The following is a 23,861-nucleotide window of genomic DNA, read 5'->3' on the forward strand; positions in this document are numbered from 1 at the left end:
CATTTAGACAAAATGCATCAAATTTTTTAAGATTTAATGATGCTGCTATAATTTAAGGGTTTTTAGGAATTTTTAGGCATTTTTGTCAATAAATCATTCAACCCATCCATCTGGAACGCTGCTAAAGGGAAATCAAAGAAAACGAATAACATGTGGGTCCTACTTAACCCTCCACTACTCGAAATCTGCCTCTGGAAGGCAGATAAATAAATGAAGCAGCCATGAAGGATCAGGAATTTGAAGCTCCTGAAATATTTACACCAGAGAAGTGTGTGTGTCATCAACATCATCGCCGCCGCCCGTCTTCGTCATCTGCTGAATTGCCACCCTGAAAAATACGGTTCCCGTGGCAAGTGGCGGATGTTTGATAGGTCGTGAACTTTAGTGCAGATGCTAATAGAGGAGCGTAAGCAGTCTTTTGCTGCTCCGCGGCTGCTTGAGTGACGCTGACCTTACAGCAGAGAGACAGCGCCTTCCCTGAGAGACCGCATCATGGAGGGTGGTAAAAAACAGAGGGAGAAAAAAGGAAAAATGTCCTACTCTGATCATCTTTTGACTTTAAAAGAATTCCCTTTTAATTATGATTATGTTGATTTCAGACACAATCAAAAAAACGAGGAAAATCATGGATCTAGTCGTCTCATCGGAATGGAGCTGATCACGGAGCTCCAGTTTTAGTTTCTACCTCAAACTTTTTCCAACTGCATTTTATCGTCTGATTCAGATTGATTTGAATAAAGAAATTTAAGCTTAATTTTCTTTAAACATGTCCTTAAACATGTCTTTAAAGAGATTTTCCAAGGAAAGTTTTCAAACCTTCTTGTGATGAATGAGTCATCTGTTTTTGCTTAATGCAGGGAGCAAGTTCCTGATTTTGTTTCTTTAATAGAACGTGGAAGGTTCAAGCTGAAACTCCCACTTTCCCTTTTCATTAGAAGCCGTCAGCTGCTTAGAGAGAAAGAGTTATTTGAGCTGGAATGTGAACATTTTTGATAAATATTTGAAGATTTTCCGAGCAGGATGATGTGGGTGCAGGATGAGGATAACACTGATGCTGGTAAGGCTTTGGTTATCACTTTAGGTGAAAGATTCGGTAAAAGAAAATTATTTTTTTGCATGTTTCTTTCTGTTTTTTACTCTTTTTTATAAAAATATTAATTTTAGGTTCATCCAAAAATTATTTATAGTTTTGCGTAGTTTGTGAACGAAACAAAAAAGCATTTTTTGCACAATTTAGGTACTAAAATAGTCAATAAACTACTTTTTAAGACTATTGAGACTATTTAAGACTAGGTTTTTTTTTTTAGCCTCAAATAACTTTTTTTGTCCCATTTTTTAATATATTATTAGAGTTACACTGTTCACTTTAATTGTATTTTAGTTCTACTTTATTGTTTATTTTCTTATGATGATGTAAGTCGCCTTAAAAAAGAGATCTTATGTCATTGGGACTTCCTAGTTAAATAAAAGTCAAATAAAAATACCTTTTTTAGTATGATTTGCTCTATTTTTAGCCGTTTCTGCTTAAGTTTCATCTTAAGTTTTGAAAGAGACTGCCATGAAAGTATAAACCCTTTCATTAAAATGTCCTCTACTGCAAATCTTCTAGCCAGAAGAGTCATTTTAAGGAATCCTAAAGGGACTTTCCCAAAAATCATGTTCATTTAATCATCCTGGTTTAATTTTCTTTCGCTATTTCTGTCAGAAGACATTGGACAGATAATGGTAGTTTCAGGATTAGCAGGAGTTTTCACAGATCTTTATTCTGTGGTCAGACACTCCTGTGAGTCAGTTGCTAAAGAAACCGAAAACAGAATCTCACTTCCTTCATTTCTTTTGCTGCAAATCCCAGCATGGACTTCCTCTTCTCATGCGGCTGTCCGAATTGTTTGCCTTGCAGATGGAAATGATTTGCTTTCCCCCACAAGTTCGGATGGAGAGGCCGACTTGTCCTCTGATGATGGAGGAGATATTGAGGTTAGCAGCAAACATCTGTGATCAAACTCTTTGTTTTACCCCCAAAAAACAGTTTCTGAACTGCTGAATCGGAATGCCCTTAGAAATACACCATATATCTGTTTATTATCACACATTTATTTCTTTTTCTTTCGCTGCTTTGATTGTTAGTGTGAGATCTTGGAAAAGCAGAGGAATGAAGCCTATCAGAAGCTCTCTGAGCTAGAAGAAGGTGAGAATTAATTTAACTTAACCATGATTTTACCCTTTTGTTTGTACTGATGGATTGTGCTTCTGGTATAAAACATAGTAAAAACTAACAGAAAAGCCAGCAGACAAGAGAAAAGCTTTATATCATTGTGTTAAAAATGAGGAAACATCACTTTCAGAGGCAAAAAGGTCAAACAATAAAAGCCAGAGCAAGCAAAAAAGTGCATTGCTTGAATATTTTGACAGATTTTAGACATTAGGAAGAAAAAAAAGAAGCAATATTGAATTCCAAATTCGTTGAATATCCTCAATGTCATAATTCTTTCTGAATAGTTCAAATTTTTAAAAATAATCTGTAAACAAAAGTTGTGATTTATACATCCAGGCTGTTTTGGATTCTGTGAGAGTTGTACTTTTAGTATTCACAGTCACAGACAGAGATTTTCAAAGCATTTTCAATGAAAAGTCCATGTAAATGTGCATAAATGCGTATTTATGTGTAGGTACGTACACTGTAAAATCTGTACCATTGGGTCAATTAAAAAAAGTTCTGTCAGTTGTTACGTTTTTATTATAAGATGTCATCAAATTCAATTTATAAGTTGATGGTCTACACAAATGAAACATTTAATTTGATAAAAACGAATACTTTTGCAAACTAATTCAACGTTTCACTTTTTACAGTGTAAGTTTCTACGACATTGAACGTCAAACCTTCACAAACTAGAGCGGTCTGCAGGGGAAAAATGGTCAAACCTGTAATTTTATGCTCCAGCACATTCTTATTCCCAAGTCGTCACGTATTGACTTTTGGTTTAGGACCCCTCCACCTCACTTTATGACGTTTTGGGTGTCCCCAACTCATTGTTTGTAAAATCAAGGGTCTGTAACCCTTTAGAATGTTGTACTAGATGGGTTAACGGATGCAAACTGGTCCTTGGGACACGTCCAGTACTGGTATCCAATCTAGTACTGGTACCTTAACCCAGGCCCGGGCGTGGTACCAGACCCAGAGGCGGTACCAGACACAGTACCAGGTGCAAACAATGTTGCCAACAAAAGATGTTGTCATTAAACGTGTATTGTAAGTTAAACCATGTCAAACTTTGACCAATCAGGACTCAGATTTGGTAGTACATATTAATAGCGTCCCAGTTTACACTGTAAAAAGTGAAATATTGAATTGAAAAAAAGCCCTGTAATTTGTTACATTTAATTTTTTTTTTATCAGATTGCATTTTTAAGTTAACCATCAACTCATTTTTTAATTTAATGAAAACTATTCATCTGTTTTTGTTAATTGATCCAATGTTTCACCTTTTTAAGTGTAATTCACCGACCACAGAGGAGAAATTAATAGTTGCGAAACGGAATGGAATTGTGTAAGATTTGTGAAACATAGTGCACTAAGCCTCCTACAACCGTAGGTGGCAGACATTTGCTAGTAAACAGTAAAAAAAAAACAAGGAGAAGAAGAAGCCCCTCCCTGCTGATCCAGTGTGAACACCGAGCATTAGACACAAGTTCAAGAACGCGCATAGCGCGTTCTTGAACTTGTGTCTAATGCTCGGTGTGAACGTAATAATAATGTTTACATTTCTGTGTACATATATTTAAACACAAACTCAAGTCATAGTTTGGGACTAAATATCACCCAGAATATTAGCAACCTTTGTGAAACTTCAAAATAAAATGATAAATTATCAAGTCATATATGTTAGAAAACATTTTTAATTGTTTGTCTCTTTACCACAACTAGTAAAATATTTTTGCTTAAAGAAAACATTGCCCCACATTGATGTTCAAATAATGCAACACTATATAAATATTTTTTGAATGATCAGTTTCCAACCAACTACTGAAGGAGATCAATGTCCTGGAGATCCAGTTCCAGACGGAGCGCTGCTGCAGGGAGAATGCCGAGGCTCTCGCTGTCAAAGTACGTCTCTTTCTTTCTTTCTTTCTTTTTCCTCCTCTGTCCATTTTAAGCTTCGTCTTCTATATGCCTACAGATAAGCAAGGAGAACAAAGTCTTGAAAAGGCGGAGCATGATGCCCTTGATCGGTGAGCTGCCAGAAATCCTGTCTGATGCAGAGAATCACGTTATTTGCGATGATGTGGTTGATTTTGGACACGAGGACAACAATGAAGAGAATCTGCTGCTGGAGAGTCAAGCCAAAATCTCAGGTTAGCCTCTAATGACGAGAGTTTCCCTTAAAATTGAAACATTTTTATCGTCTTTAAGGTCCTGATTTGTCAAAAAGTAATTCAGTTGTTTTAATAACCCACTCCATTGAACTTTTAATCTATTTTAAAAGTGTTTCTGGTGGATTTTAATCATAATCTTGCAGTTTTTAGCCAATTTTTTCTTAAACTGTCATATTCCAGGACATAGTTTCTGCAGAGCAGTAGGAGTTCACAAAAAATTAGGGCTGGATTTAAATAATTGATTCATCAATTAATACTAATAATCAATCCAGAAAAAAAAATCTCTTGCGAGAATCTCCAGGATTTGAAGTGTTGAGTCGGAAACAAACATGACAGGTTGAAAGTGGGAGTTTTTGGCAACATTTCGAATTTTAACCAATCAAAAATGAATAAAAAAAACTGACAAACTAGACAAAACGAAAGTTGTATGCAAGCTTTACAACTAAAAATGTATCTATGTAATTTAAAGTATACCTTAGTATTTTTTCCATAAATATGACATCTAAATTTGTGAAGCTTTGTGCAAAAATCAAAAGGGATTTAAATTGAACTGAATAAATTCACCTCTGACTTAAGGATGGAAGTAAGCCTGTGTTAATTTCCCATCATCCCTTTGTTCCCCACTAGCTTACAGCCTCTCACAATCCCAAGCTAACATTAGCAATGCAGCTAAAATGGCGAGAAATATTAGAACTATCCAGCCATACATTTTTCCACCAGAAGAGAAAAACAAAGATGTACTCGTGTCACAAACTTATTAATTAAATGCAGTGGGAGGTTCTGCTTGTGTGAAAGTCTTTAACCTGCTAAGGAAGTAAAAATTTGGTTTAAAAAAAATTAGACTTCACCTAAACTCACATCCAGACGCCCAGCTTAAAATCCCTCTTTGAAAAAAATGAAATGTCCTGGTTTGTAAAGCTAAAAAGGAGGCAAAAAATCTAATTTAATATAATAATAGATGAGTTTAGAAAACAAAAAAAAAAAATGGTCAGAAAACTTTAGTGACACATGGTGAACCTCTGGATCTGTGTGTTAGCGTTACAGGCATCAGTGGACGGTCTGCTGGCGGAGAAACTGCAACTGGAGCAGCAGGTGGAGGACCTGACCACCGAGCAGAACCACCTCAAAGAGCAGGTAGGGTCCCCAAACGTGTGCTGAATCTGTTTGGATAAATGACCATTACTCTATTGTTCTGCTGCATATTGCATACAATCAATTCAATCAAAATGACAAAACTATTGCTGCTTTAGTAATACACTGAAGTAGGATTGTAAAGTGATCTAACCATGTCAGGTGTTTATGTGTGAAAGGGTCCAAAAGATGTGGTCCTAAATGTGTTCTTGTACCGTAGATCACTAACGTTTGCTTTTGCCTTCAGCTTGCTCTGGAGATTGAGGAGAAAGAGGCTCTTCTGAGGAAAATTAACAAACAAAACAAGAACATCAATAAAATCAAACGAGGTAAAAAGGTTTGTTTTAACATTATAATGAGACTTTTTTTGAGATGTGTTGATGAAGGTTCTCAGGTGATGTGAATGAATGAATGAAATGGTTTATTTCAATAAATCAGGTCATAATACATAACATATCACTTAATGAATCACAAGTAGATCGCTTGAAAGGGAGTTTAAGGAAGCGAACTTATATAATCCCACCCCGACTCGACCATACCATTTTCTCTACATGAATTATCAGTATCCGGTTCAGGACTTAATATCAGATATTAATAGATTTAGGTTATTAAGGAATAGACTGTTAGGTTATGTTGTTTTGTAGATTGGACTTTCTTGAAACTAATCATCAGAGTCTTCATTTGTTTTATTAAGTCACAAATATGGAGCCCTGGAAATGACAAAAAAAATAATAAATTGTATCTTTTTATGTACCTTGCATTTTTAAACATGTTTTTGTGGCATTTCTTTTTATGATGAGGACACAAGCTTAAGGAGTTTTTAATCTAATCGTTGTGAATCAGGAGCAGACAAAAAATGTATTTTGAAAAAGCTTCTAGTTGTGATGTAGAAACCACAAGCTCACTACTCCGCTCCATTCTGATGCATCCACCTGTAGACAAATAGATCCGTGAACGTCTTTGTTTTCCCCAATATTGCTCGGCAGTTTTCGTTGCACCTCCAGTGTTAAATGAATTACTTTCAAAGAGTAATTGATTACTTTATGAAATTGTAAGTAAATTATTTTACTCGTTCCCTAATTTAAAAAGTGATTAATTATTTGTTACTTTGCTTTTTTTTTCCTCTCACATACAAATTCTCAAGAAACAAGATACTGTTGTAAAATCCATAAGATAAAAACGTAGAGACTACTCTTGGGTAATTGGGTATTTTAACTCTAACTCATTCATTTGACCACATGAACGTGAGAAAATGTGCATTGTATAGTATATAGTATATAGACAGGTCGTTCATTGACACCAGAGGAAAGCAGTTCATCTCCAGGTTATCACTTGCACTTAATTGATGACATATTTTTCCGTTGTTTGTTCCAAGTCCATATTTACGCTCTCTTCATTTTATTTTGACCAATCTCCAACTCTCCATTAGCACACATGCCTCTGTAACTTTTTTTCTTTTTTTTATTAGTACCCATTTTGATTCCTTAACCCTCTCAAGGCTGGTGTTGAAGATTTTCACATTTTTTCTGTAACCAAAACTTAATTTGGCCTTCAGAGGTTTAATCCAAAAGACAATGTCAAAGCCAACTGCTTACACAAATCAATTTGTTTTATACCATAGTCCTTGAAAATACTCAATTCTGATTGGCTGCTGGGTGTGGACTAAATAGTGATAATTCACAGTGATAATGCACAGCTAAAAAAGCAGTAAGAGGTGAACTTTCTCTCTGATGCTTTATTTAAAGGTATATTTCCTTTGCCGCTGCAGTCAAGTTCGACGTCGGCTCAGCGACGTGTTTATTTTACCATGTCAACACGTTGCACCATGTATCAAATATTCAGTTTAAAAAACACAAAAATCTAAACCTAAAAATGAACAAGAATAAAGTTCTAATAATCAATGGAATATTTATTTCTTCTGTAAGTGACCATGGTATGAGCGGGATAATGCACTTCAAAGTGTGCATTATCAGAAAATAAACACACTTGACATCATACGGTTCAGGCTTCTTCGGGGAGTGTAATTTCTGATAATGCGCATTTTGTCAGGCATTATCCCTATAGGCACTGATGGTTTAACTGCCCTACAAGGTGAGTAGTGAAGTAATGAGGGTTTCTGTGGTCTAGTATATGTAATTTATTTATTGAAATTTAATTTAATACCAATAAAAGTAATTAAATTACAGTAATTTGTTACTTCGTGAGGGTTTGTAAGCTAGTAAGAGACTGTGTTGACAAATGGCTGATGGGAAGTAAGGGGAGGCTTACTCCGTGGCAACAGTTCAGAGGTGAATTTTAAATGAAGTCCTGCTGCTCTGCAGAAACTATGTCCTAGAAATCGACACAGGTTTTTATTTGTGGCTAAAAACGTCATAATCACAAGTTAAAAGACCACTTGAACGCTTTTACAATAGACGAAATGTTGATGGGAGTGGGACTTGAACTACACCTTTCCCCTAAATCGCAGAAAAACGTTAGTTTTCCCTAATTTGTTGTGGTAAAAATAAATGTTTTTCTTTCTTAATATGTTTTTCTAGTTTCCCAGCTGGTCAGCGAGGAGTTCACTGAAATGTCTCAGAAACTGGAGCTGGAGCAGGACCTCCGGCAACAGGCTGAAGTCGTTGCCCATCAGGTGTGTGTGTGACTTTTTTTTTTTTTAGCAGCACCATAGAAGTAATTTTGTCACATATTCACACCTATAGAAGCTGAGAGTGACAGTTTTGTGCAATGGGAAGGCACCAACTGAGGAGTGTTGGTACTGACCTTCAGGAGGTCTCGTTGAGAAAAAAACGAAAACACAACGTAAACACACAAAGACTCACACCAGCAGCAGAGGCAGGAGCACAGCAGTCCAGGTTTCCATTCTCTTTCTTATTTTCACACCGGCGGTCAGACTTTGCCTCCCTCAATGAGGCCAAGCATTCACACTTTTGGACAAAAGCACAAACACACACTTGTGTACAAACAGGAAAAGCACCAATTCACTCCCGAGTCCTCCTACCCAAACACACTCACACACAGAAGCAGCACAGTCGCTGCCGTCCCAGCTGCTCCTTTAATGAAGGGCTTTTCTTTTCAAAACGTCTCCGTTCCCTTCCCCTCCCGTTTAGCCCCTCCCCTCGCCATAATTAGTGCTCATCATTTCTGCTGCGGGAGAATAGTGGTCTTTAAGCACAACCTGTCTTCGCCTGACACCTTTATGTTTTGTTCAGCATATAGCAATTGTCGCCTTTGTGTGCAGTGTTCTCCATTTACCGGACAGGCGCACAATGAGCCGCCTCGCAGGGGTCCTTACCTGTGAAAAGGACCCCCAACTCTGCACACAATTCAGCCCCCTTTACTCTCAATTCATGGTAAAAGACCCCCCTGGGCTGAATGCCTCTTGTGTGCGCCGCTATTTGTCTGTTTTGGTGTGTTTTGAAAACAACAACCATTCACACCTCTTTTCTGTGATGCCTCGTGGTATAATGATGCAGATCCTCCAACAGGAAACAATTTGGAGCCTTTTCTGTGTGTTTTTGTCCCGTTTTTTGTAGCTGTGTGTGAATCAACTGTGCTAATTGCTTTGTGAAATTACTCTTCGGCGAAGGGGGGGGGGCAAAGACCACGGAGGTGTAATTTGCAGCATGAACCCTGGTGATGCACGGTGCTGATCCACAGACCAGGAAAACCTGCAGCTTTGCTAGTGAAAATCACAGAAGTGAAAACCATTTTCTGTCGCACTTCCTGTTTTCACATCACGGATTTGCTGCTACAGGATTTTCACACAACTGACCATAAGACTGCATAGTCGTCCACTTTGGACAAATAGGTCACGTTTCCTGCAGGGTGTATGGGAAGTCAACAAATCACACACAGATACATCCTGTTTTTATAAGATAGGCAGTAAAATGTGCTTTATGACAATTACAACCATTTTCTATCTTGTTTATGACATAAATTAAATAAAAATGTTAATTTTTTTGTATACAATTAATCAATTTTGCATTTAATATCCCTTTCATATTTTAAATAATACTATCATTTGAGAGACATTGAGGACTGTGAATTTAATGTTTTTGCAAACCAAAAGCAAACCAAAAGCAACACAAAAAGGCAAACAATGATAACATAACACATTTTAAGAAAAGAACAGCCAGAAAGGTAGATTTGAATACCAATCTTGACCTCTTCATCAGTATTTTTTTTTCTAAAATGTGCCCTAATATGGAATTTTGAAAATCAGACATAAACAGTCCCACTCAGATCTATTTATGGGATATTAAAGCAGGCTGACTACATGACCACAACTCAGAGGTGAATTTCTTATGAACTACTGCCGCTCTGTGGAAACTATGTCAACAAAAGTTTTAAAAATCTGGCTAAAAACAGCATAATTACAATTAAAAGACCACTGGGAACAATTTGCACTACATTTTAGAGAAAAGATGTGTTGATAAATGCTAGAGGTGCTTGTTTGTGTCATCTCCTTAGATGCTGGTGGAGAAGACAGTGTGTCAAGGGCAAGACATGGTGGAGACGGATGGTAAAGATGGTGGCATGCAGCTTCAGCTGCAGGAAGCACTGCAGCAGATTTCCCACATCAACACAGCTCTGTCCGATATACAGTGCTACTATCAAAGCCAGGTGTGTGAGACACAGAAGCATCATTTCTGATTTATCATTGCTCTCCGTCCTGCCTCACTATCTTCTTTAATTGTCAGGGTAAAGAGAACATGGATCCAGTGGAGGAGAGCACGTTCCTCTCTGAGCTGAGGAATCAGCTGGAGATGAGCGAGAGGGAGAAGAAAGCTCTGCAAGCTCAACTGTTTGAAGCCAATAGATGTGTAGCACAGCTGAAAACTAAAGGTAGGATCCCTTCATGTGCTCACAGTACTTTGACAGGCTTCAGAGACTTTCCTTTTACAGAGATCTTCCTCGTGGACAACATTACTTCCTAGTTCGATAACAGAACCATGCAGGACAGACCTGACCTTCAGAGTGGTTAAATCATTGGACAAAAGATCCACGCTAAGCTCCCTGACCTGCAGGATGTCTAGAAGCAATCCCAGACCAGGACCAGGAAGACTGTGAAGGACCTCATTGGAAGCTTTTGAATTTAAATTCCAATTGAATCTGAATTCAACTTTGATTTTAAAACTTGAATTAAGTTTAAATTTAATTTTTGAATTAGAACGGCCCCATTATACAAAGTTGTTCTTTAGTTCAGGAAATGTGATAGTGAATTTGTATTCAGTTTTGAATTTGAATTCAAATTTGTACTTTGAATTTAAATCTAATTTGGAATTTGAATTCAATTTTAAATTTGATTTTAAATTTGAAGCGTCACATTTCACAAAGTTCTTCTTTAGCTTGAGATAGGGGATAGGGAATTTGAATTTACTTTTTAATTTTGAATTTAATTTAAGTTTATACTTTTAATTTGAATTTCATTTAGAATTTGAATTCAATTTTAATTTGTTTTTGGACTTGATAAATAACATTTTACAAGGTTCTGATTTAGTTTGAGAAAGGGAATAATGCATTTGAAAATAGATTCGAATTTGAAGTTATACTTTGAATTTGAATTCAATTTGAATTTAATTATGAATTTGAACTGTCACATTTTACAAAGTTCTGCTTTACTTTAAGAAAGGGGATAGTACATTTGAACTGAATGTTGAATTTACATGTCTATACATTTGTCTATACTTTGAATTTTAATTGAATTTGAAATTTTAATTTAATTTGAATTGGATTTTCAGTTTGAACGGTTCAATTTTACAAAGATCTGCTTTGGTTTAAGGAAGGGGATAGTGATATATATATTTTGAATTTGGAATTGATTTTGGATTTAACTTTGAATTTGTTTAAATTGGACTTTGAATTTGAATTCAATTAGAATCGTATTTTGCGTTTTAATCATCCCACTGAGCAAAGTTGTGCTTCAGTCTGAGGGAGGAGATGGTTTATTCACTAATGACATGCATTGAACTGAAACACATTTGTCTCTCGTTGCTGCATGTTTTACAGTGAGGCAGATTCAAGAGACTCAAGACATTGAGGCTACAATGAAGGAACTCGCAGCACCACCTCCTCCTCCTCCTCCTCCTCCTCCTCCTCCTCCTCCACCTCCATCCACCCCAGCCATTAGGTAGGTCCAAAGAAACACCAGTTTTTCATCTAATCAAACATATCAATGTGCAATTTGGGGGGTTTGGAGAAGAATCATTCATGAGTAAGATGTGATAATACTTTTCTGTGCAGTTTCCATGATTTTCTGAGGAGCAGAAGGAAAGATGGAGTTAGCAAAACTGCACAAAACGGTAAGTTTTATTTCAGCTTTTTTAATTGACCCTAACTTAACCAGAAGCGCATAGATGAAAGACACATATGATTTCATACCAATTTAAAGTTGCATTAGAGTTGTATCTTTCTTTTAACATTTCATGGATTTTGAACTCTTCAATCTTGAATTTTCTACTGAGGAAAAAATGTAAGTTGTTGGTACTGCTTGAGATGCTGAGTGTCTTTATGTTTCTTTTCCCGAGATCCAAATCCCTTGTTGAACATGAAGGCGAAGGCCGTGGATGAAATGATGGAGAGAATAAAGAAAGGCATCGTCCTCAGGCCCATTAAGAAAATACAGGTGAACGACAGAACCCTTTATTATCGCTTTGAATGCAAGTGCATAGAAAACAGCCTGTTAATTATATTTAACAATTTACAGGAGGAAGACAGCTGCTGGAAGGTCTGTTAACTCTTTGATTCTTCAAGTGTTTCTTTTTTTAATCAAAAATAAACAGCAATCTCTTTCTATCTCTTAGGACCAGAAAGCTCAAAACCGAAAATCTGCCATCCTGGAGTTAAAAGGAATGTTGGTAATACTCCTGTTTTCAATTGTAAATGGAAATGGAGATTTTTAACAGCCGTAACTTCATATTTTTTGACTTACTGACCAGGACAACATGAAGCGTCGAGATTCTTCCAAAAGAGGAACCACCCGGAAAGTAGAAGACTCGGAACTCCTGCTGGTCCTCCAGAGGAGGAGAAGAGTGATGGCGGGGAATCCCGAGCAATTATCTGCATCTCAGGGTACACTGACTTTTGTTCTGTCTTGTCTATTTGATTCAAATTGGTTAAACTAAAATTGATAGTCATCATATTAGAGGCAAATAGTGACTTTAGTTTGGAAATAGTTTCTTTAGTTGAATTTTTCGTTTTAAAACTCGGTACTTAATATGTAATGATAATAATAATTAAAAAAATGCCGTAACTAGGTTTTCATTTCCCTTGCAAATGTATTATTTGAATTTCCATAGTAGTCAGGTGATAGGAAAAAAACTCATCTTGCAGACGGCTAGAAATTATAGGCACCTCTTGCATTTGTGTGTGTAACCCTTAGAGTTCATTTTCTGTTTTAATTGTGAAAATTAAACCTGAAATAAATTTGTGAGGTAACCAGATCAAATCAAAGAAGATTACAGGACTATTAGGAAAACAGCAAACAATCCAATCATTATTTCCAGCAATATTTTGGGATTACAACTATCAAATCAAAATGTATTTTTAAAGCACTTTTCATGCCCTAGTTAAAGATACTGAGATTACAGCTAGCTGTCAGAAGGGATTTTTTTTGGCTAACTTTCAGTGATCCAGTTCATTGTGATTGCCTACAAAACTTTGAAAATGTGCTCTAAGATGAAGAAGTATGCATTTAAATGTACAAATTTAAGCAAGGTTGATGAGATTGTCCCAAACTTGTGGCTAACCAGCTAACTAGCTTTAGCTACAAACGTAAATAAATCAACACTTTACATCAAAAAGACATTCCATAACACTGCTTATTGCCCAAACCTTAAAGTATTGTTGTTATATCAATATATAAGGCATATCAAACTGTAAAACTGTATTCATACTATATTCATTAACGCAAATTAATTGCACCTCGAGAAGCAGCATTCTTTTGCCTCACTGATTTAGGCTTTCTCTGCGTCTTTTTGTTCAAAAGTTGCATATTGTCATAAAATTTACCTAGTAAATCATTGTGATTAATAGCGATCATTCGCAACAAAAAGTGTGATAAATTAGATGTTTTTTTATTTATTGACAGGCTTAAATAAAAATAAATGTTCTAAATGTACAGTTTTTTTGTCTAATTTTTATTTTGTGATTATTTGCAGATAATAAGTGGTCAGCAAATACTACAACAAAAATTGAGTTAATTGCGATTAATCGCAATTAATTTTTTCCCAGTTTGCGGTTAATTAGATAATTTTTTTAAGTGATTACACACACATATCTTTAATCAAAAATTCTATAAATATACAGTTAAAAAGAAAAACAGGAATACAATTTTACTGCAAAATTAACCCATTAGCCATCACCAATCTGTCTGTGCCAATTTTGGGGATAAATGCCCGAGCTGCACCAGATGTAGGCCTAAATCAGTATTGAAAATAATAATAATAGCAAATGTCCCCTTATTTTTTTGTGGGTGACACGCCAGCTGTTGGAGGACATCATGAAGTGGGTGGAACCCTCTGAGATCAAGTCGTTTTACTTCTGGGTATAAAAGTAGTTAACAAAAATAAATCATATTTGACAAATAACTTGTATTTTAGTGTTCTAAAGTTAATATATGATCATTTATATACATGGTTATTCCAGTATGACAGCTTTTGACTATCAGCTTAATATACTTTGTAATAGTAGAAGTTCTTTAATATGTTTTATCATTGGATTTGTGCCTGAAAACGTGTCGATCTCCCAACCAGACCCCCGTCCAGGACAGACGAGCATCCCAGCAGCGGGCGATGGTCCCTGGGCATACGAGTTCAGCAATGCCCCGGTGCTTCGGAGGCTGAAGCAGAACAGGGAGAAGAGAGACTCTCGCATCCGGGAATCAGCGCTGATCATCAGCCAAAAGACCTGAAAGCAGTCAAAGGAAGAAATCTCTAATATGTGGAAAATCCCAAACAGACCTCTGATGAAAAGCTGTTTTGCATGTGTGTTCTTTATCCAATCATTTAAACCAAACAAATCTAAAAATCAAATAAAAAGAATTTTAGCTTGAACCAAGTTTGCAAGGGGGAAAATGGAGCTCTTTCAGCCGTATTTAATGTCCAGCCTCATTTCTGGGATTCTAGCTTTCAGGAGAGATAAGTGCTTGTTACACTTTTTTTATTCCATAGAAAATAGATGAAATATAACCAAAAAAAACAAAAATGCCCCACATTTGTGAATACTTTCGCCCACTTCTTCCCCTTGCGCTTTACTGTTATAGCCGAGTTCTGCAGCAGAATGGAGGCCGCCTCGTGTTCGGGCACATTAAAGCTGCCGCGCCCGGAGCCCAGAGGTGTTGCTGAGATAAGAGCTCGAGGTGATCTGATAGCTCCCTCCTGAAAGTTTTTAAATGCAGCAGGTCGCCTTTTGTTTTCTCACCTCCACACACTGGAGTGTGCGCATGAATGAGCGCGCACACCTTTACAGCACGCCGTCCATCTATCTGCCTATCAACCTTTGTTAAAAGCATTTGAAAAGTGGATGAATATACTCTCAACTTTCACTCTGACACCATTTTAGTGTCTTCACACTGTTTCACATTATATATTTACTTCATTTAGCGCTTTACCTGAAGCGACGTCCCTTTTTTTCTCTCTTTCCAGCATACATTTTTTATTGTTTTGCTCCTCATTCTCAGAGGTGCCAGCTTTTCATATAAAGTACTGCAACATATGTGTGTTTTTGTGAGAAATATTTGTGGATCAGAGAGAGACAAAGACCTAAACATTCAAGAAGTTTGATTGTGTATTTCCAAAGCAAATATAAACCAAAGAAGAACTTAATTTTCAAAAACCTAAAACTGATTTTACGCAATATTAAAATAGTATTAAAAATATAAATGTAAGATTAAGACTGAAAAAAAGCAGAAATATACTCAAGGGTCACTTTATTGGGCACACCTGTCCAACTGCTCGTTAGTGCAAATTTCTAATCAGCCAATCACATGGCAGCAAATTTAGGCATGAAGCACTAGTATACTAATCACTAGTATATAGTGCACTATATACTGCATTCGCCGTTTTCTAGCACTGTTGAATCTACGAATTCCAAAATTGAGTGCACTAGAAATTTCCCAGAAGTCTTCGTGAAAAACTAGCGTGCATCAATACTCACTAGATTAGCAAATATAGACCACAATGCATTGCAGTCAAACAATTTTGAAAAACGTGTTTAAATTTAATTTTTACATAAACCGTCCACATTTTCACTATCAGAATACAGTGTATTCATAAATAATCATCGTGAAATGTTCGTATTTATTTAATTTGAACTTTGTGAAATCGGTGACGTCATATATTCAGGTCCAAATTGCCAATAAAACCCAACCATGGTCGAGACAATCTGTTACCATTCAAACTGAGCATCAGAATGGGGAAGAAAGATGGTTTTAGGGGACTTTGGATGTTGGTTCCAGATGGGCTGCTCGGAGTATTTCAGAAACTGCTGATGCATTGGGATTTTCAACCACAACCATCTCTAGGTTTCTTGAACTTAAACAGCATCCAAGGTCACCAGATATCAACAGTAGATCACTTTTGGGATGTGGTGGAACTGGAAATTGGCATCAACGATGTTTAGCCGACAAATCTGCAGCAACAGTGTGATGCCGTCATGTCAATATGGACCAAACTCTCTGAGAAATGTTTCCAGCACCTTGTTGACACCAAGGATTAAGGAAGTTCTGAAAACAAAAGAAGGTCTGACGCGGTACTAGTAAGGTGTACCTCATGAAAAGATTTTTTTGACATCTCCATATTTTTATACCATTCATGCTTTTTTAAAATAAGACTACACTGAAACAGTAATTCCAGATTTTTTAAAACAGAACCTTTTCGGTCATGAATCTATTCTCCACCTGAAAAATAGCCCTGGATCAAATCTTCACGGGGCCACTGATGCTCCTTACGGTGACTTCCTCCTGCTGTCTGAGCAGCAGTAAAGTTTGGCAGCGATTTATTGAGCTCCTGTCCAAGTGTTGCTCCTCTGTGGAGGCACGCAAGGAGAAAGAGGAGCAAGAGGAGCTGTGGGAACTGTTAGACCGTGAACGGCTTCTTGATTTGAGATTTCTCCCAGGCCATGCTGGCATGAACTACAAGGTAAAGACAAAGAAGAGTTTGACATCAAGTTCAAAGTGAACCTGTGCTTTTTGGGGGGGGATTAAGGTGAGTTGAAGTTACTAAAGATGGTTATTAGAGGCTGTCAAACTCAGCTCTTACCAATCTGTTTTGGTTGACTGTAAGCTGACCTTTCAGCAGCTGACAGATATCAATACCGAACACTGAACTCACCTGACTCACTGAGACGGTTCATTGCTGTGCTGTCAAAGATGTCTCAATGTGTAAAAGCCAACAAACTCATTTTAGGAAGTTTATCCTAAAGAAAACCACACAACAATATGGTTCAGCAGGAGTATTCCTTGCTAAACCAAATAAAGTCAGTTTTACCTTTGCAATTCTTGTTTTGTATGTAATCTGCTGAAAAAACAAGAACAGATGCTACATCAACAGACTGGGTTCAGTTTAGTCATGTTGAATCAGAAGCTTGAGGGTCATTTACTATTTGAACATGAGTTTATTTTATTTTTGTCTTATCTTTTTCATAATGTAAGTGTCCAAAACAGTTTAAGTTGATACAAGTTAGTTAGGAGATGATGTCTTCCTGACACCAGACCAATTTATTGTATATGAGAACTGGACTAAGTGTTACATCACCCATAGAGAATAGTGTACTTCAAACTCCAACAGTCAGTCAGTATGGAAGGCGCCATGTTGGATCCAAACATCGTTGATTATCATTAAATGGTCTGTTATCTGTTAATCAAACGTTTCAAACGTTCGGCGTAGGGCAAGAAGGCAACATATGTTTTTACTGAGGCATCTGATTGGTCAATTTATACCTTGGATAGCTTGCAATAAACAAAAAAAATATCCTGGGTAAAAGTTAGAAATAGAAGGGGCATGAATGGTTATTATGACAAATACAGTGACTAGTAGCTGCTTTTGCCTTGGAACCAGCGGGTACTTCCTGTTTGGGATGCGAGGAGGGAGGGGTCATTCATTCCAGCTCTCATATACAGTCAACACATCAGCCCCTACAATCAAAACCCTGAAAAATGTTTGTTAGAATGAACTATGCTTGATAATTGTGCTGTTTATATGCAATTAATTACTGATTCATGCATCAATAATGTAATTTTAATGTGATATAAAAGTTATACTACAGTAGCATATATGCAAAAAGTCCGTTAGACACACTGGTACGTGGACATCCATTAAACAGTCATGGAAAGCCACAAATTTGGATATGCATCACACACAATTGCATACAATTTACGTAATAATTTAGTGTATACTACATAAAATATGCATAAACTGCGTAATTCTCAATCATCCCTAAATTCTGAGCGGCTCAAAACTGAATTCAAATAAAGACCTGTTGTCCGAAACCCTCGACGGACACCTCCCCCGACAAATGTAAACAACACTTGTGATTGAAAGAAACACTTGTGAATTACTCATATCCACCAGGTATACCAAAAGAATGCAATTTTATATGTGCATAATGAGCAAAATATATGTAGTGGCAGTGTGACATGGGCTTAAGGAAGGGAATTTGTGGACTTGGTTGAGTATATTTTGGTGTGTTGCCTAGATTTGAATGTGAAAAATCATCTGTTATGTTATACCCAAAAACTAATAATAAAACCACTACTAAGAGTGAATAAAAAAACTTTTTTTTTATTAATTGAGATAAAGTAGACCTACATTTCTTGGAAAAGGGCAACATTTTATGTCATTGTTTTGTCCAAAAAAAAAATTGTTTCTATCAAAATGTATGCTGTATTTTGTGCAATTGTTATCACTTTGGGGAAATTATATACATATTAAAATGCGTTAGAAAAAAAAACGTAATTATTGTATTATTTTTCTTGTACACTACATCCATTCAGATGCATTGCTCATAGATTATTCATGAGTCAAGGAGGAGAAAAAAACTAACCGGATACTTTCCCCTCCGACCAGAGGTGGCGCTGTCTAAAACCAACACCATCCTTTTTTGAAGCGGAAGAGAAGGAACTTTGACCACCGCTTGTTAGCAGCCGGCTAGCAGTTTTCCGTGAATTGTTTTCTTGTTTTTCGGTGCTGGGGCATATGAAGAAAGATGTGGTTTATTTATTTACTCAGTTGGCTTTCGTTGGTGATTCAAATATCCTTCGTCACTCTTGCAATAGGTAGGTACCGGATTGGAGCCGGGTGGGTGTTTTCAGAATCACTGCTATATGCTAGCTTATGCTAACAAAGTTAGCAACGAAAAACTTAAGAGGCTCTGTTTATTAAATCTGCCTTTCAGTAAATTTGCTTCTATATTGAAGGATAAGAAATATATTTTATTCATGAAAAATGACAGTACTAAAAAAATATAGTTTAATGTGTAAGCTATTTGTTGTGAATTAAGACGGCATTTTAATGTGAAGGCCAGCACTTATCTTGTTAACGTAAAGCATATCACGTTGAAAGTTAAGGATAAAAAATATATGAAAAAATAATTTCATTGGATAAATGTAACCGGTTTTATTTTTATTTAATGTAAGCTAGCAAGCAAGCGTGCAAACGCCCTTTATCCGTGATTAGCAAAGCTAACATTCAGCAAACTGTGGTCGAAATGAAGTGATGGTTTAAACTAAACATAATTTAAAATAAATGTACCCATGAAAACATGCAATGTTTGTCAAAAAGGATTGTTAAGAGTACAATCTTTATGTTTAATGTGCTTCTGATGAAGTTCAAATCCCATTAAGTCAAACTCACGTTAGTCCACGTCACGTTAGTTCCTGGCCACATCACAGCCTCTGTCAGAGGCCACGCCCCTTTGTGTCTTCACTTTGGACTATCAAAACAAAGGACTCAATCCTCGTCTTTCTAAGAAGACATCTACTTTTAATAGTAGTCATAAATATACTTAAAAATACAAATTAAACTTTTTTTTTAATTGTCTGAATTTTTAAGTGTCGAGATTTACTTTACAAAGAAGCACAAATTAGATTCTTTTTTTTCTTTTTAACAGTTTTATCTGTTTATTTGTGATATGTTATCTAAAAGAATCTGCTAACCTTTAGCCAAAAGTTGTTCTCTTGAAGTATAAGTAAAGTAAGTCTACTATAGATCATGCACATGTGGTGTAGGGTCTATACTAACTGAATACTTATTCAGACTAAATTGAAACATTTTCATTTTACAATATATAAATAGTATATAAAAAGTAAACTTCAAGTATACTGCCTCCCTTCATATATAGATTAAGTATACTTGAAGTACACTTGAACAGATTACCTTTTGCTAAGGGAAATTGAGCCTGTTTTGTAGGTCACAGTTTTGTTTACCTCATTGTTTTCTCAGCATTCTGGCTCAACACCTTCTATTCTTCCACAGCTGCTGGCCTGTACTACTTGGCCGAACTCATAGAAGAATATACTGTAGCCACAAGCCGAATAATAAAGTACATGATTCTGGTGAGTGGAACTTTTAAGCACACAAACTATTTGAAAATATGTCTAAACTGTGTCTCACTTTGTGTGATTGTGTCCAGTTTTCCACAGGAGTGCTGGCAGGCCTCTATGTTTTTGAAGGCTTCCCCATAATAATGGTGGGAGTTGGCCTCTTCACAAATCTGGTGTATTTTGGGCTCCTGCAGACCTTCCCCTACATAATGCTGAGCTCCCCAAATTTTATCCTTTCATGTGGTATGACGCAAATTTTCTTTAAAAATATTCCTCGTATTTCTAGATAAGCTAGTTTATCTCTTCTTTTTGCATCTGTTTTTACTCTGCAGTGTTGGTGGTGGTGAATCATTATATGGCCTTCCAGTACTTTGCACAGGAGTATTATCCATTTTCTGAGGTAAATTTATCATCGTTTTTTTTTTTTTTGTACCCCTTTTAGTAAAGTTGAGGGAAATTACTCCTCATGATTCTTGCGTCATCTTTTTTCCCTTTGTCCCTGATTGACCCCAGGTGCTGGCATACTTCACCATTTGCCTGTGGGTGATCCCCTTCGCCTTCTTTGTGTCACTGTCAGCAGGAGAAAATGTACTTCCATCCACTGTACAGCAAGGAGGTGAGAAACATACAGTTTTTGTGTCTCCATAAATAACAAAGTGGTGCAATTAAAAAAAAAAAAACACAAAAGACTTCCATATCTGTCTGATCCAACCCACCCAGCTAAGTTGATAGTTAGACTTTGCACTCAGTGCTGTGACCACAAATAATTGTGGGACTGAATTGAGTCTGGACCTCCATTCTTTTCGTTTAGCTAAATTCAATATTCAAAGACGCCTGTTTTTTTTTTTTTTTGTTCCATAAGAATTATTTTCCTTTCAAAAAGAATAACTTGGACAGTCTAAAGGTCAGGGTTTTTTTTTTACTTGTTGGGTCTTATCACAATCAGTTGGGGTGAATATTAGTCAGTCCTTTATTTCGAACAATACATACAAAATACATGGTAAAAAACAACAAACAACAACAGAAATTTTGTTTTATATAAATTATAAATAAAAGATATTACACCTCAATTATGTAGTTCGAAATGGAGTAGAAAGAAGTTTAAAAAACTTTTTTTTAATCCTACCCCCTAACAAAATATCTTAATTTTAATTTTTAATATAAACTATTTCAGAAACAGAAATTAAGTACCTTTTTTTTTCATCAGACATCTGTCCAATATTTTGCACAAGTTATGACAAAAACCTTTTAGAGATTCACTCCGATCATCTTTTGATCTATTTTAAAGTGCTCCCCGTGGTCTTTTGATTATGGTTATGCCGTTTTTAGCTAAATTTTAAAAGCTTGTGTCATTTTATTTACATAGTTTTCACAGAGCGGCAGAAGTTTGTTTGAAATTCACCTCGTAATTGTGGGCGGGACCGTTGGTGTAGAGTCAAGGCCCGGTCTCGGGATAATTCTATCCGTCCCTCCAGATCATTTTTATTTTACCGTTATTAATGGTCCGATGTTATCTTTCACTTATTTCTAACTTGCATAATTTTGACTAAATATATTTTTATGGAGAGTATTGAAAGTTATTTTAGGTTTAAGTTGATTTATTCTGGAATAATATTCCTGCCTGTTTTAATTCATAGTAATGTTAAAAACTTGCATTTTTAAACATGTAGTTTTAGTGTGTTCAATGGGAATTCTGGCTCTTCTCAGAGATTCAGTTCTTGTGCATTGGCTCACTGAAAGCAGAGGCTCTTTCAGCTACCAAAATACTTTTAGGTTGTTTTTTGCTTTATTTAATTTATTATCAACTACTATATAGGATTATGCATAAAATCCAAACGTAATGTACACGTTTTCATTCGTATAAAGTGTATATTATGTATATTCTGTTGTTTATCCCATTCAGATAAAATGCACAAAATAAATGATTAAACACATTTTAATACTTTTTTAAGTATCAGTGAAAGTTGTTATAGCAGCAGAATGGAAATAAACTCTGTTCAGTGTTCCTAACGGTCAATAATAGTTCCTTTCTTGTCTCTTTTTTCTTTTAGATGATGTGGTGTCCAATTATTTTACCAAGGGCAAACGGGGCAAGAGGTCTGGAATCCTTCTCGTGTTCTCCTTCCTCAAGGAGGCAGTGCTACCCAGCCGACAGAAGATGTTCTGAAGAGCGTGGACTCGGGGTTCATACGGGGTGTCTTAGCGAGTTCGTATGGGGTAGAGATCAAGGGAGAAGCATAAAGGACCGTGGAAAATGTGTTCAGGACTAAAACAAAGAAAAGGAGAAGCAGAACTAAGAACGGACCAACGAGCGGAGCTGCTGCACGAGCCGTCGAGTTTACACGGGCCATGTACTGACTGCCAACCACACCTACTGCAGACATCTTTGAGGGGATCCTGTCAGTAGCTCAAAGCTTTTGTATCGTCACATTGAAATTTTTTTGTAAGCTTTAGTATTCAATTATGTCTGAGCAGGATTTGAAATTTACCAACAGACTCAAATGTTCAGCAAATGTGTCGTTTATATGTTTATGTCTTAAGTTTTATTTGAATACGCACTCAAAGCCAGATGAGGAAACATATTCAGCCGTTAAATCTTAACTAAACTCTGCCGAGTTAAAAATAGGATGCGAAATATTTTTAAAAACGGCAGATTTTGACTCAAATTAAAGCTTTGTGTATCGACACCTGTACATTTTTAGCCTCAAATAAGAAGGAGCAGCATGTTGGATTGTTAGGAATCTTTAATGTTTTTTTTTTTTTTATAGAATATGAATCCTGCATATCACATTTCTGTTTATTATTTTTTTTATCTTTGTAACTCCTAAAGTGAAGTGCAAGGATCATTTTAATTTCCCAATTCACTACATGGGATTTGTTTGGATCAGCTTTAAAATGCAACATTAATCACCAGCAATGCAGAGTCTTGTGTTTAGTCTATTTATTAGAATTTGTTGTTATTAAAACAAATCTTGGATCAGTCGGTAAGCTAAACGCCAGACATTTCTGTAGATCAAATCGTCCAATTTCCCTTTTCAATCTTCCTAAACTAAAGCTGTTCGACGTGGGTTCATCGTTAAAGATCTAAAAAGAAATTCTTTTACCAATCATAAAAATGCGATTTATCATAGGCTGGCATGCACACAACTGTGAAATAAAAGATTTTGTTCAATAAATTGCTTATATTTTTATTCATATTTAAGAAATAACTCATATTTAGCTTTTTTCTGGTTGTAATTTACCAAGTTACTCACTTGGTGACCTTTACTCTGTCAAGACTGTTTTTGTCTGTGAGACCATCAGTGTTGGAAGTTATTCTGTTATTCTAGTCCCATGTGGTTTGGTCGTAGATGGGAAGCACCAGGTCGGCACTGGTGTGCACTTTGACCCCCACTGAGGTGTGAAGTGCTTTGCCAAGTAAAGGAGAACCAAGCCTCACACACACACACACTCACGTACACATGCGCACCTCCTGCTGACAGCCCACAGCTCGCAGTTTGCAGTTGCATGCTGTTGACAAGCCCTCACCTGGATCCCGATTCCCTTCCCTGGGGTAGATCAGTGAAAGTGCAGAGACGCATCCGTGACAGGTGACCCAGTTCACCGAGGTTTTCTCACCTTTCACTCACCTCTGTGTTCGCCCCGGTTTTGTTGGCACAGCATCTGGAGTGCAGAGATTCTTTACTTGTCACTTGGACTGGGGAATGGCACGAATTATTTAAAGACCCACTCTGATGAAAATTGAGTTTTTTATGTTTTCAACATATCGTGTTTCATTTTTATGAAGATGGAGGACGTTGTGATTGTAATCCAG

The 23,861-nt window shown here is 36.5% G+C and overlaps 2 protein-coding genes across 2 annotated transcripts; both read left to right on the forward strand.

Annotated features, from left to right (window-relative positions):
* Nucleotides 1–845: 845 nt before the first annotated feature.
* Nucleotides 846–14,706, forward strand: shtn2 (shootin 2). Its single transcript, XM_024288730.2, has 17 exons — nucleotides 846–1,057; nucleotides 1,901–1,977; nucleotides 2,128–2,188; nucleotides 4,011–4,105; nucleotides 4,179–4,353; nucleotides 5,411–5,508; nucleotides 5,753–5,834; nucleotides 8,043–8,137; nucleotides 9,979–10,131; nucleotides 10,209–10,353; nucleotides 11,518–11,638; nucleotides 11,752–11,810; nucleotides 12,036–12,133; nucleotides 12,215–12,235; nucleotides 12,312–12,365; nucleotides 12,447–12,579; nucleotides 14,262–14,706. Exons 1-17 carry the CDS (start codon nucleotides 1,021–1,023, stop codon nucleotides 14,417–14,419), a joined length of 1,662 nt encoding a protein of 553 aa, XP_024144498.1. The 5' UTR covers nucleotides 846–1,020; the 3' UTR covers nucleotides 14,420–14,706.
* A 3,884-nt stretch (nucleotides 14,707–18,590) lies between these two features.
* Nucleotides 18,591–23,223, forward strand: tex261 (testis expressed 261). The gene is made up of 6 exons (XM_024288731.2): nucleotides 18,591–18,781; nucleotides 19,980–20,059; nucleotides 20,137–20,290; nucleotides 20,380–20,447; nucleotides 20,561–20,663; nucleotides 22,099–23,223. Exons 1-6 carry the CDS (start codon nucleotides 18,712–18,714, stop codon nucleotides 22,212–22,214), a joined length of 591 nt encoding a protein of 196 aa, XP_024144499.1. The 5' UTR covers nucleotides 18,591–18,711; the 3' UTR covers nucleotides 22,215–23,223.
* Nucleotides 23,224–23,861: the final 638 nt, after the last annotated feature.

This window comes from Oryzias melastigma, linkage group LG18, assembly GCF_002922805.2.
Source record: "Oryzias melastigma strain HK-1 linkage group LG18, ASM292280v2, whole genome shotgun sequence".
Lineage (NCBI taxonomy): Eukaryota > Metazoa > Chordata > Actinopteri > Beloniformes > Adrianichthyidae > Oryzias > Oryzias melastigma.

Bases quoted from the DNA above. Each gene is read 5' to 3' on its own strand.
- tex261 (XM_024288731.2), top strand. From the start codon at position 18,712: ATGTGGTTTATTTATTTACTCAGTTGGCTTTCGTTGGTGATTCAAATA. The intron at 20,291-20,379 runs GTATGACGCAAA...TTTACTCTGCAG, and splicing joins AAATTTTATCCTTTCATGTG to TGTTGGTGGTGGTGAATCAT. The intron at 20,448-20,560 runs GTAAATTTATCA...GATTGACCCCAG, and splicing joins AGTATTATCCATTTTCTGAG to GTGCTGGCATACTTCACCAT.
- shtn2 (XM_024288730.2), top strand. From the start codon at position 1,021: ATGATGTGGGTGCAGGATGAGGATAACACTGATGCTG. The intron at 1,058-1,900 runs GTAAGGCTTTGG...TTTGCCTTGCAG, and splicing joins TGAGGATAACACTGATGCTG to ATGGAAATGATTTGCTTTCC. The intron at 1,978-2,127 runs GTTAGCAGCAAA...TTTGATTGTTAG, and splicing joins ATGATGGAGGAGATATTGAG to TGTGAGATCTTGGAAAAGCA.